Source organism: Heptranchias perlo, chromosome 27 (genome assembly GCF_035084215.1).
Source record: "Heptranchias perlo isolate sHepPer1 chromosome 27, sHepPer1.hap1, whole genome shotgun sequence".
Classification (NCBI taxonomy): domain Eukaryota; kingdom Metazoa; phylum Chordata; class Chondrichthyes; order Hexanchiformes; family Hexanchidae; genus Heptranchias; species Heptranchias perlo.
This window is the reverse complement of record NC_090351.1, coordinates 6401901-6414460: the sequence shown is the minus strand read 5'-3', so window position 1 is coordinate 6414460 and position 12560 is coordinate 6401901. Positions and strand designations below refer to the sequence as shown.

The 12560-nt window shown below is 41.6% G+C and overlaps 1 protein-coding gene across 7 annotated transcripts in view; it reads right to left on the bottom strand.

Moving 5' to 3' along the window:
* csde1 (cold shock domain containing E1, RNA-binding) overlaps positions 1-12560 on the bottom strand; it is a 122488-nt gene that overhangs the window by 80565 nt on the left and 29363 nt on the right. For 5 of the 7 annotated variants that reach the window (XM_068007249.1, XM_068007250.1, XM_068007256.1 and 2 more), the window contains exons 3-4: positions 8414-8560; positions 3190-3388 (exon numbers count right to left, since the gene is read on the bottom strand). In XM_068007249.1, the coding sequence (XP_067863350.1) occupies positions 3190-3388; positions 8414-8551 (337 nt within the window). In that variant the 5' untranslated portion in view covers positions 8552-8560. Of the gene's footprint in view, positions 1-3189; positions 3389-4532; positions 4561-8413; positions 8561-12560 lie in introns of all 7 variants that reach the window. The other 2 variants (XM_068007255.1, XM_068007254.1) reach the window with 2 other exon arrangements.

Genomic DNA, 12560 nt, shown 5'->3' with positions numbered 1-12560 from the left:
AGGGGACCAAATAGTTGAGTCAGAGATGAATAGGCTTGGATGGAGAGTTGCAGCAGATGGGTTGAGGTAGGGGTGGAGGTGGGCAATGTTACATAGGTGGAAATAGATGATATTTGTGATTGAGGGGATATGGGGTCGGAAGCTCAGCTTGGGGTCAAACAGGTAAATCTCAATGCTGATGGGAAATTGAAATATAGGGTTAAAGATCCACAAGATACTCTTGATTGCAATTCCACTCCCAGCATTACAACTGCATTCAAATCAGAACTTTAAAAAAGTAAGGATTAATTACATCAGGTACATTACACATTGGATCCATTGCAGTTTTTCAAATCTGTTCCATTTCACATACACTTTGGAATTATGATAATCCAACAGCTGAATTATTTCATGATCCTGCAAATGCCAAATTAATTTGGTGACTTCCACAATATGTAGCAATACTTCATTGAAAGGCAGTGGATTTTGGCAGGAGGAATAAGAAATAAGAATCTAAATGGGGTAGAGGTGCAAAGGGATCTACGGATACACAGCCACAAATTAAAAGTAGCAACGCAAATTAACAAACTCATTAGAAGTGAATCCCAGTGCATTGTTTGCATTTTTTGAAGATTAGAATTCTAAAGCAGAGAAGTTATATTAAACTTACATAGAACCTTGGTTAGACCACTGCACAGTTCTGATGTCCACATTACGAAAAATAGAAGAACTGGACAAAGTGCAAAAAAGATTTACAAGGATGATACCAGAACGGAGAGGGTACAACTATCAGGAAAGGCTGAACAGGCTGGGGATCCTTTCTCTAGAAGAGGCAGAGAGGTGACTTTAAAATTATGACGGGGTTCGGTAGGGTAGACGTAGAGACTTGTGGGGGAGTCTAAAACAAGGGCCATAAATAAAAGATAGTCACTAATAAATCCAGTAAGGCATTCAGGAGAAACTGCTTTGCGAGAAAGTGGAAGTTGCTACCACATGGAGTGGTTGAGATGAATAGCATAGATGCATTTAAAGGAAAGCTAGATAAGTACACAAGGGAGAAAGGAATAGAAGGATACGTTGAGATGAAGCTCACATGAAGCATAAACATCGGCATTGACTTGTTGGGCTGAATGACCTGTTCCTGTACTGTAAATTCGATGTAATTATCAAATGAATCTATTGCACATGCTAAGTCATAATATGCTCTTACCACCACTAGGAGACTCTAATGTGCTCTGTAAATAAGTAGCATTTTAAGACATTAATCTTGGGCCCAACATTTCACAACATGGGAAAATAAGCTAAAAAAATCAGCCAAAAGTTTGAAAGCTCCAGCCTCTTAACCCTCATGTAACTTTAACAGCTTGACTTTTTTTTTTAAATGCACACACCAGATATTCTTGTACCACCAATATAACCAGAAACAGAGGACAGATAAATCATTTATCAGCCTACTCCCAAAGTGATCGAGTGGTCAACAGTGCTATCAAGCAGCACTTACTCACCAATAACCTACACAGTTTGGGTTCCCCCCAAGGCCACTTGTTTCCAAACCTCATTACAGCATTGATCCAAATATGGACACAAGAGTTGAATTTCAAAAGGTGAGGAGAGTGATTGCCCTTGACATAGAGGCAGCATCTGACAAGAGGTACCAAGGAGCCCTAGTAAAACTGAAATCAATGGGAATTGGGGAAAACGCTTCAGTGGCTGGAGTCATACCTGGCATATAGATAGATGGTAGTGGTCGTTGGAGGCCAATCATCTCAGCCCCAGGAGTTCCTCAGGGCAGCGTCCTAGGACAAACTGCATTCAGCTGCTTCATCAATGACCTTCCCTCCATGGTAAGGTCAGAGGTGAGGCTGTTTGTTAATGCCTGAAGTGTTCAGCGCCATTCGCAATTCCTCAGATAACAGTCCTGGACAACATCAAGCTTGGGCTGATAAGTGGCAAGTAACATTCATGCCACACAAGTGTCAGGCAATGACTACATCCAAAAGAGCATAACTACCTCCCCATGACATTCAGTGGATTTACTACGGTAGAGTCTCCCACCAACATTTTGGGGGTCACCATTGGCCAGAAACTGAACTAGACCAGCCACATCAATGTCATGGCTATTAGGGCACGTCAGAGGCCAAGTATTCTGCAGCAAGTACCTCACCACCTACCTCCCCAAAGCCTTTCTACCACCTACAAGACACAAGTCAGGAGTGTACACTACACTACTCTCCACTTGCCTGGGTGGGTGCTAGCACCAACATTCAAGAAGCCCAACACAATCCAGGACAAAAACAGTCCACTCGATCGGCAACCCACCCACGCCCTCCACCTTCGGCATACTGTGTCTGCAGTGTGTACTATCTACAGGATGCACTGCAGCATCTCACCAATAAATTCAAAATTACAACTCCTTGGGAAGTCAGTACTTAAAGGTGAATGAAAATCTATGGTGAGTGATATTTGTTCAATATAATAGGAAAGGATTTTGAAGACCCATTGAACTTAAAAAAAAAAAAAAAAAAATGCCAAGCAAGACTTTTGCAAATATAAAATGTCACTGATTTCCATGGAGACCCACCAGGTTACATTTGCCTTGTTCCAAAACAGGAAAGTGGTTCCACTCAAAGCAACGGCAGCCTTGACTTCAAGACCAGGATAAACAGATCCAGAGCCATTCACCCACCCGAGAAACTACACAGTCAGCTGGTCACTCAGTCAGTTGCATGGCTTCTGAGGATTGAGCAGCTGAAGATCAACTTTCAGGCCAGTCCAAAGATATTTTCACTGCAGCAAATCATGGAACAATCAGCAATGTCACATCAATCTCAGTACAAGAGCACTGACTTTGCAGGTCTTCAGATTTTCTGATTTAATAGGCTTTCCTTTAAGGCGATTTCTACTTTTTAAAAACAGCTTTGCCATAGCTGCGTTTTAATGGTTTTCTTTACACAATTCCGAATAAAATGAATATAAGCATGTAGTTACATTTCCCACATGTTCTAGGAATAGCAGATATGCTTGCTTAACAATTCAAATGGTCAAAAAGGAGGAATTCTGGAACAAATTATTGTTTCACTTACAATATGCAACGTCAGAGCTACATTGCAAATTCTGTAAACATAGCAATTTTATTTTAATAGCAGTAAGCTCCTATAAGACAGACAAGAGCTAGTACATTATACATACCCAGCAGTAACAAATTCTCACCTCCTACTTTGAGATCTTGGAGATTGCCACTGTATTGTGAACAATGGAAGAAGAGTCTGGCTTGACGCTCAGTGCACTGGATAAAACCGTACGATGACAGCAGCTTCTCGATAATGCCTGTTTCGCGCAGGGCTCCTGAGTTACCATTAGCAAAACCAGAGTGGCCATTGTTATGCAAGAGGTTTGGATCAAAGCTCATCTGTACAGGAAAAAAAAAATGTACTTATTAATCTAACCTATTCAAAAGAAAATCTAGACTTCACACAGAAGCATCCTCTTTTTAGAATCCTTTCAAACCAAAGCAGGCTCTAACCAGACAGATGGATTTTCCAAATGGCACTTTTTTCAGTTACTTAAGATCTAAACATGCAAATTTAACAGAATGGTGCACTAACTTGAAGTGCATTAAAGAAAAATCTCTCCACTAAAGGCACAGCCCCCCCCCCCCACTCAAAATAAGTAAGAAATCACTCAAACATGTGCAGAACATAGATATGCAAATAGTCAACTACAAAGGGATTTTTTTTTTGTATGTTGGGGGGTGGGTGGGAGAAACAGTGAAAATATATTTTATCACAGATGGTCTGAGTGGCACTCTTCAAAGTCACTGATAAAGTAACATTACTCACCTCATACTAAGTTCTTGGCTCAGCATAGATTTATTGATGAGTTTGATAGATTGCGGAAAAGGTTGGATTTTTTTTTAAAAGGACGCATAAGATCGTTTAAGCTTCAATTCAAATGGTATATACACACACACACACCACTTCATCATGCTGATGATATGCATAGATATTTCTACCACAAAAATAAACCCCCCCAGTTTGGTGAGAACCCTGAAGTCGTTTTAGAGGAGGGCCTCACTTTTTAAAAACAGGCATGCAAATAGCTCACAGCATCCTGGATTTAAGGATATAGAATCTTTAAAATGTGAAAGCATTCAAGGATTGAGATAAATTAGGGCTCACAGAAGACAGCCAAAATAATGCTCCCTGCCATCCCAAAAACAAAAACATTCCATACAGAGCCAGAGAGATTAAAATTAAGATTCTTCAGCAATTAGTCACAGTATTAGCAGCTAAATGATCAATTCAGGCCTTTTTTATATAAAAAATGGGTGCAGAAAAAGCTATAGGACCCAACAGGTCAATTTAAATAAAATCAATAGTCACTGCTGCAAAAGTTCAAAGATTGAAAGCTTGAGCTCAACATGCATCTATACCAGTGTTCAATTAGCAAAACCAACCAGCTTTAAGTCAGTAAGTTAAAAGCATATGCATATCACTTCTGGAAACTGAGGCTGCCACAGGTTAGCCATCTAGAAAGTTTGTAACGAGCCTTACCTCTGAATTAAGGATCGCAGAGTCCTGGCTGTGAAAATAGTTTTCTTTGAGTAGAACACTTTCAAGACAGTTGCCTAACACTTGGCAAAACCAAAGATAACTGAGGATACAAGTTTGAGTTGGCAGCATTCTCTGTTTACATTCAGCTGCCTGTCACTTCCCTCCCTTCCCCTAGCCCACCGAGCCAAACTTCCAAGGTTTCCCCTGCCCTAGTCTTGCATTTTTCTCTAGTTTCTCTCCTATCGCCCCCTCATCAAGCTCATCTTATCCATGAGATCCACCTCTTGTTCCCTCAACCCTATTCCCACCAAACTGCTGGCCATCCAACTTAGGTAATGTCCCCCTCCACTTCAAATCTGTCATCACCCCCACCCCAAAAAAAACCACCCTCGACCCCTCTCTGTCCTTACAAACTACCTCCCCAAATGTGTTGTCACCTCCCAATTCTGTGCCCATCCATTTTTGAGGATGTAACTGGTAGAATAAATAAGGGAGAACCAGTGGATGTGGTTTATTTGGATTTTCAGAAGGCCTTTGATAAAGTCCCACATAAAAGAGGTTAGTGTGCAAAATTAAAGCACATGGGATTGGGGGTAATATACTAGCATGGATTGATAATTGGCTAACAGACAGGAAACAGTAGGAATAAATGGGTCTTTTTCGAGGTGGCAGGCAGTGACTAGTGGGGTACTGCAGGGCTCTGTGCGTGGGCCCCAGCTATGATTGATATATATATATATATATATCTCAATGATTTCGATATATTTCCAAGTTTGCTGACGACACAACACTAGGTGGGATCGTGATATGTGAGGAGGATGCAAAGAGGCTTCAAAGCGATTTAGACAAGTTGAGTGAGTGGGCAAATACATGGCAGATGCAGTATAATGTGGATAAATGTGAAGTTAGCCACTTCAGAAGGAAAAACAGAAGGGCAGAGTATTATTTAAATGGTGATAGATTGGGAAATGTTGATGTACAAAGGGACCTGAAAGCAAACATGCAGGTGCAGCAAGCAGTTAGGAAGGCAAATGGTATGTTGGCCTTCATTGCAAGGGGATGTGAGTACAGGAGCAAGGATGTCTTTCTTACTGCAGTTATACAGGGCCTTGGTGAGACCACATCTGGATTATCATGTGCAATTTTGGTCTCCTTACCTAAGAAAGGATATACTTGCCATAGAGGAAGTGCAGTGAAGGTTCACCAGACTGATTCCTGGGATGGCAGGACTGTCGTATGAGGAGAGATTGGGTCGACTCAGCCTATATTCACTCGAGTTTAGAGGAATGAGAGGGGATCTCATTGAAACATATAAAATTCTGACAGGGCTAGACAGACTGGATGCAGGGAGGATGTTTGCACTGCCTGGGAGGGTCCAGAACGAGGGGTCTCAGTCTCAGGATACGGGGTAGGACATTTAGGACTGAGATTAGGAGAAATTTCTTCATTCAGAGGGTGGTAAACCTGTGGAATTCTCTACCACAGAAGGCTGTGGAGGCCAAGTCCTGAATATATTTAAGAAGGAGCTAGATAGATTTCTAGACACAAAAGGCATCAAGGGGTATGGGGAGAGAGCAGGAATGTGGTATTGAGATAGAGATTAGCCATGATTATATTGAATGGTGGGGCAGGCGCGAAGGGCCTACTCCTAGTTTTTATGTTTATATCTTACCTGCAACTCCCTGTCTAAACCCATCCAATCAGCACTGAAACAGCCCTTTAAAAGTCACAAATAGCATCCTACTTTATTGTGACCACCGTAAACTATCCCTCCTCATCCTTCTCGACCTGTCTGCAACCTGTGACACGGTTGCCCACACCATCCTCCTTCAACACCTATTCTCTGTCATCCAACTGGGTGGGACTGCCTTCGCCTGGTTCCATTCCTATCTATCCAGTTGTAGCCAGAGAATCATCTGCATTGCCTTCTCTTCCTGCTCCATTTCCTCTGGAGTCCCCCAAGGATCTATCCTTGGGCCCCTCCTATTTCTCATCTATATGCTACCCCTCGGCAACATCATCTGAAAACAGTCAGGTTCCATATGTACACCGATGACACCCAGCTCTACCCTACAATCACCTCTTTCGACTCCTCTACTGCCTCTGATTTGTCACGCTGCTTGACTGATGAGTAGAAATTTCCTCCAAAATTGGGAAGACCGAAGCCACTGTCTTCAGTCCCCACCACAAACTCCGATCCCTAGCCACCGACTCAGTCCCTCTCCCTGGCTGTGAGGCTGAACCAGACCGTTCGCAACCGTATTATCCTATTTGACCCCAAGATGAGCTTCCGAACCCATATCTGCTCCATCAAGACCGCCTACTGCCACCTCCGTAACATCGCCCATCTTCGCCTCTGCCTCAGCTCATCTGCTGAAACCCTCATCCATGCCTTTACTATCCCTAAACTTGACTATTCCAATGCGCTACTGGCCAGCCTCCCATCTTCCGCTCTCCATAAACTTGAGCTCGTCCAAGACTCTGCTGCCAGTGTCCTAACTTGCATCAAATCACATTCACCCATCACCCCTGTGCTCGCTGACCTACATGGCTCCTGGTCTGGCAACGCCTCTTAAAATTCTGATCCTGGTTTTCAAATCCCTCTGTGGACTCACCCCTCCCCATCGCTAACCTCCTACAGCCCACTGGGATCTCTGCGCTCCTCCAATTCTGGCCTCTTGCACATCCCCAATTTAAAAAAAATAAAAATCGCTCCACCAATGGCAGCCATGCCTTCAGCTGCCTAGGCCTAAAACTCTGGAAATCCCTCCCTAAATCTCCACTTCTCTCTCCTACTTTAAGACACTCCTTAAAACCTGCCTCTGACCTCACCTGTTCTAATGGCTCATGTGGCTCAGTGTCAAATTTTGTTTGATAACTCTGAAGCACTTTGCGACGTTTTACTACGTTAAAGGCGCTATATAAATGCAAGTTGCTGCTGTTTGAATATGGGATCATTTCTACTTCTGCCTGTTCAATGGGACTCAGTTCAAAGAAATAAAAATTGCTGTAATATCTACCTCGGGTCTAATTAAGATTTGTTCTCCAGTCTAAGTTCAATTGGTACTATTTATGACAGTTTTTAAGAGGCAAAACAAAAAGTTGTACCAATTAGTTTTACTAATTAAACCTCGGTCTTCATTTTTCCCCCTTCAGTCTGAAAGGAACCTTTTGAATCCTAAATGGACATTACTGTCCACCTCATTTTTCAATTCTGAAGGGTCCCCACCCAAAACGTTAACTTATCTGTTCTCTCCATATATGCTGACTTGCAGTGTGTTTCCATCATTTTCTGTTCTTGTTTGCTTTCTAGCATCTGCTGTATTTTGCTTATTACTTTCCCATATGCTATTTGTTGCAACCCATGATCTTACTGTTGCTGCAGGATGCAAAGCACCTTTACAGTTTTGGTGCTTATGTGACAGTGGTCAACTATACCAATTATAGACTTTTTCTTTCTTTTGTTCCTAGAACAAGAATGACATCTGAAGTCCAGTAACATCAAGTACTTACTTTCTCAAAACTGCTATGTTTGCTCTAAACATATTCATGTTCCATATAATTCTAATTCAGGCCCCTCAGGTCAAGACAAATGGTTACTATACTATGGATTCAGTATCATTGTGTAAATTCTTCAAATTCAAGTTAAATTTAATTCTATCCAAAAGAAATGTCTCCATTTTATATTACCAACCACACGCAAATCTAGTGATCCTGATACCCTACCAGTTAGTCAAACGTTCACATTTAAGAAAAAGCATTCAACTTTAGTCCATGCAAGTGCATTTACTACTCATGTAAACACATCAAATGGTAATGCTACTATTATTACATGCTGTTAGGATGTCTACTGGATCAACTAGTCAGTTTTCCCCACTTACTGATCTCTGATAAAGAGGAATTCTCTTCTGCTTTTTAGCACTGATTGAGGCAGAGCGTGTAGTTGAAAGAGGGTGAGAGTGTGTACTAGAAGCTGGAGGAGCAAGTTGCTCTGAAGACATAGCGTAGAGGCTCTCCATCTTATACAGCTGGAGTATGAAAGTACAGAATTATAGAAAGATCCATGAATGTGAGTTTAAAAAACTATGTACATCACTAACAGTAATCACAAATTTCTTCAAAAGCAAGGAGAATGGAAAGATTCAAGTTTCCACATCAAAAGAAAGCACTAAATTCACTGCAAAAACTTAAATCTCAGTATAAGCCACAAGACATATGAATATGCCAAAACTAACCAGGAATACAAACAGTTTGAATCTGGGGTCCTCAATGCATCAACAAGCTATTCCAGATTAGGAAGGTTCCAGTTTCAATCAGATACTGTTCTGAAGTAGGTGATCTTAGCCAGGGTGGCAGCCGAAATATTATGACGGCCTTAGCGTTCGCGATTTAGGGAAGGAAAAAAAAAATCAGCCAAGGTTGGAAGTGCATGTGCCTTTCTGGGGAGCACAGGATTAGGCTTAGATGTCTTATGCAGGCTTGGATGAAGTTCACTTGGGCAAGGTTCCAGAGGGCAACTTGCACTCAGGTGCAGCAGATGGGATGATAAGGAAAACAGGTTCAAACCATCCGATCATTTCAAACGCCTCTGAAGTTCTGCTACCTTGCACAAATACAGTTTGAACACAGCAAACTAAAACCAGTCACAACTATTGGATAAGGACACATGCATGGAGTTCAAGTGGTACCTCGCTTCCAGTCATAGGCTGGTTTGTTCCATATGTCTCTGTAGGGAACAGGAACCATGACTTCAAATCCAGCCTTAGCAGCATCCTCAAATTATCCACCCCCAGGTCATACCACTAGCTGGGAAATTTTCACAAGTAGGGGTTGCCCAGGGCTACCTAACTCCAGCGCAGTTCTCAGGGCAGATTGCTATGGAACTGCTCTGAACATTCCCCATCAATATCCCATCAGGGCAGCTTAGCAGGGAGGAATAATCTACTAGAGGATCTCCATGGGTCTTCCAACAAAGTCAATTTTATAAAAGGGCAGGGTGTACTTTGAACAAGAGGTTACCCAGACTTTCCTTTCCCTTTGAAGTTTATCAAATCTCCAACAGTGTACATTTACAAGATTTGCACAATCCTGAGATTCGGAGAATGAGCATTGCCTATTGAGTAAACCCTCGACAGGAAGGGGTACAAAGCAGTAACATGTTTACTCTCGACAAAAAAAGGTTACAGCCAGAACCATACCAATAGTTAAGAGTTGTTCCCTAAAGAATCCAAGTTTATAAAAAAAAACAATTCACTCTTGTTTACATATTCTGACGTGATACTTCTGCATCTTAACTCTAATTAGCAGTCTTGCAAAAAATCACTTTTAAATACTGGAATACATTTTGCTAAATACGGAGCGTCTCCCTGCCATGTAACAGCTCTCTGATGTAAGCACACTGAGTTTGAAGTTTCATTTTAACTCGAAGTGCCTGTTACAGCCTTGCACACTTCAAAAAACCTAATGTGGTACATTTACCCATGCTGAGTTTTCCCATAGTTTGTACATTGTTACCACCACTAGCTGCTATTATAGCCACCATGTTTTTCTGCTTGACAGTGCCACACATGCAAGAGAAGAAAAAAAATCTGGCTCTATTCAACTGTGTATTACAAATGGAAATTGGAAAAAGGATTGGTGGTGCAGCCAAGTGGTTAGAATGCTGTTGTCATTTATCTCTCTGGAAGCTGGGTTCAGTTCTAGGTCCAGGCTAATGGGTTTTAAGTCTTTCTGCCAGCTGTAAAGGTTTTATCAAAAACTAAGCTTGGGCTATCTCTACCTAGTTTCTAGTGGGCACAAACCCTAGAACAACTTCAGCACAAACTGACACTCATTCAGGGGTGGCTGGTGTAGTTTTTCTCTCCATGTCTACACAGGTACAGTAAAGATATTCAAGGTTGAAGTGGAACATAAGGAGCTATTTGCTAAAATAATTTGGAAAAGGCTACAATTTTTGTTTAAGTCTCAAGTTCTCAAAAAGAACAAATTTAATTTTAAATATGGTAAAACCCTACCAACTATTATTAGGTAGAGTGGCCATATTGTACTAATTATTTTTACTCAATGACCATCTAATTGTGAATATCTATGATTCAGGACGTTCCAATCCCCCCCATCCAAAAACACACGCATGCAAAAACATGGCAGAATTATTACTTGATATCAAACTCAGATTTGATTTTTTTTCCACACAGGGAACAGAAATCAGTCAGCCCAGTTATATTATTTCACAGCAGGATAGCTCACTCCCATGGTCAAACTGTATACAGCTACAAACAAGCCCAAATCACAAAGATCATGAATCATAGAAAGGTTATAGCATGGAAGGCCGCCATTCGGCCCAGCTCTACGCAAGAGCAATCCAGCTAGTCCCACTCCCCCGCCCTAGGGGAGGAGAGAAAGAAAAGGAGTCCCACGATAGAGAGTTCCGCAGTTTGCCATGAAGTAACTGATAGGGTTGATGAAGATAGTGCGGTTGTGTACATGGACTTTCAAAAAGGCATTTGATAAAGTATCACATAGATTTGTTAGCAAAATTGAAGCCCATGGGATAAAAGGGACAGTGGCAGCATGGTTACAAAATTAGCTAAGGGACAGAAAGCAGAGTAGTGGTGAACAGTTGTTTTCAGACTGGAGGGAAGTATACCATGGTTCCCCCCCAGGGGTCGATAATAGGACCACTGCTCTTTTTGATATATATTACTGACCCGGACTTGGGTATACAGGGCACATTTTCAAAGTTTGCAGATGACACGAAGCTTGGAAATGTAGTAAACAGTGAGGAGGATAGTAACGCCACGACGACAGACTGGTGAAATGGGCAGACACATGCAGATGAAATTTAATGCATAAGTGTGAAGTGATGCATTTTGGTAGGAAGAATGAGGAGAGGCAACATAAATTAAATGGTACAAGGGGGTGCAGGAACAGAGATCCCTGGGTGTGTATGTACATAAATCTTTGACAGTGGCAGGACAAGTTGAGAAGGCTGTTAAGAAAGCATTTGGGATCCTTGCCTTTATTTAGAGGCATAGAGTACAAAAGCAAGAAAATTATGCTAAACCTTTGTAAAACACTGGCTAGGTTTCAGCTGAAGTATTATGTTCAATTCTGGGTACCGCACTTTAGGAAGGATGTCAAGGCCTTAGAGAGGGTGCAGAAGAAATTTACTAGAATTTACCAGGGAGCAGGACTTCAGTTATGTGGAGAAAGTGGAGAAGCTGGGGTTGTTCTCAGAGCAGAGAAGGTTACGGTGAGATTTGATAGAGGTATTCAAAATCATGAACGGTTTTGATAGAGTAAATATGTAGCAGAAGGGTCAGTAACCAGAGGGGACAGATTTAAAGGTAATTGGCAAAAGAACCAGAGGTGAGATGAGAATTTTTTTTTTAAAATGCAGTGAGTTGTGACGACCTGGAATGCACTGCCCAAAAAGGGTGGTAGAAACAGATTCAACAACAACTTTCAAAAAGGGAATTGGATAAATACTTGAAGGGGGAAAATTTACAAGGCTATGGTGAAAGAACAGGAGAGTGGGACTAATTGGATTGCTCTTTCAAAGAGCTGGCACAGGCACGATGGGCCGAATGGCCTCCTTCTGTATCACTATAATTCTATGAAATGAGTAAGAAATGAGCGCTCAAAAAATGTAATTATTGGGTCATTTGATTAAGATACTTTAAATGAGAGAATTGCATTCAACATAATTATAGTACCACATATCAATAGGAGTTGTGTAACTTCAAAAAAAAAAGCTTCACAGGCTGGGGCACTGTGCCCAATATAGTTCTACTGGGGTTAGACCACACAATGTTAGAAGGGAGGCACGGTTTAAGGAAATACATTCGCTCCATCAAGAGGTGGGCTGCTTATCTCCTGGCTCCAAAAAGCAACGAGTGCAACAAGGGAATGAAGCAGTTAAAGAACACTTTATAAAGCCCTTCCAAGTGCCAGCCATATTCATACAGCTGTTTGAAGGTTTTAAAATTGTGTGAGTAAATGATCAGGAAAAAAAACCTTGGTAAATCA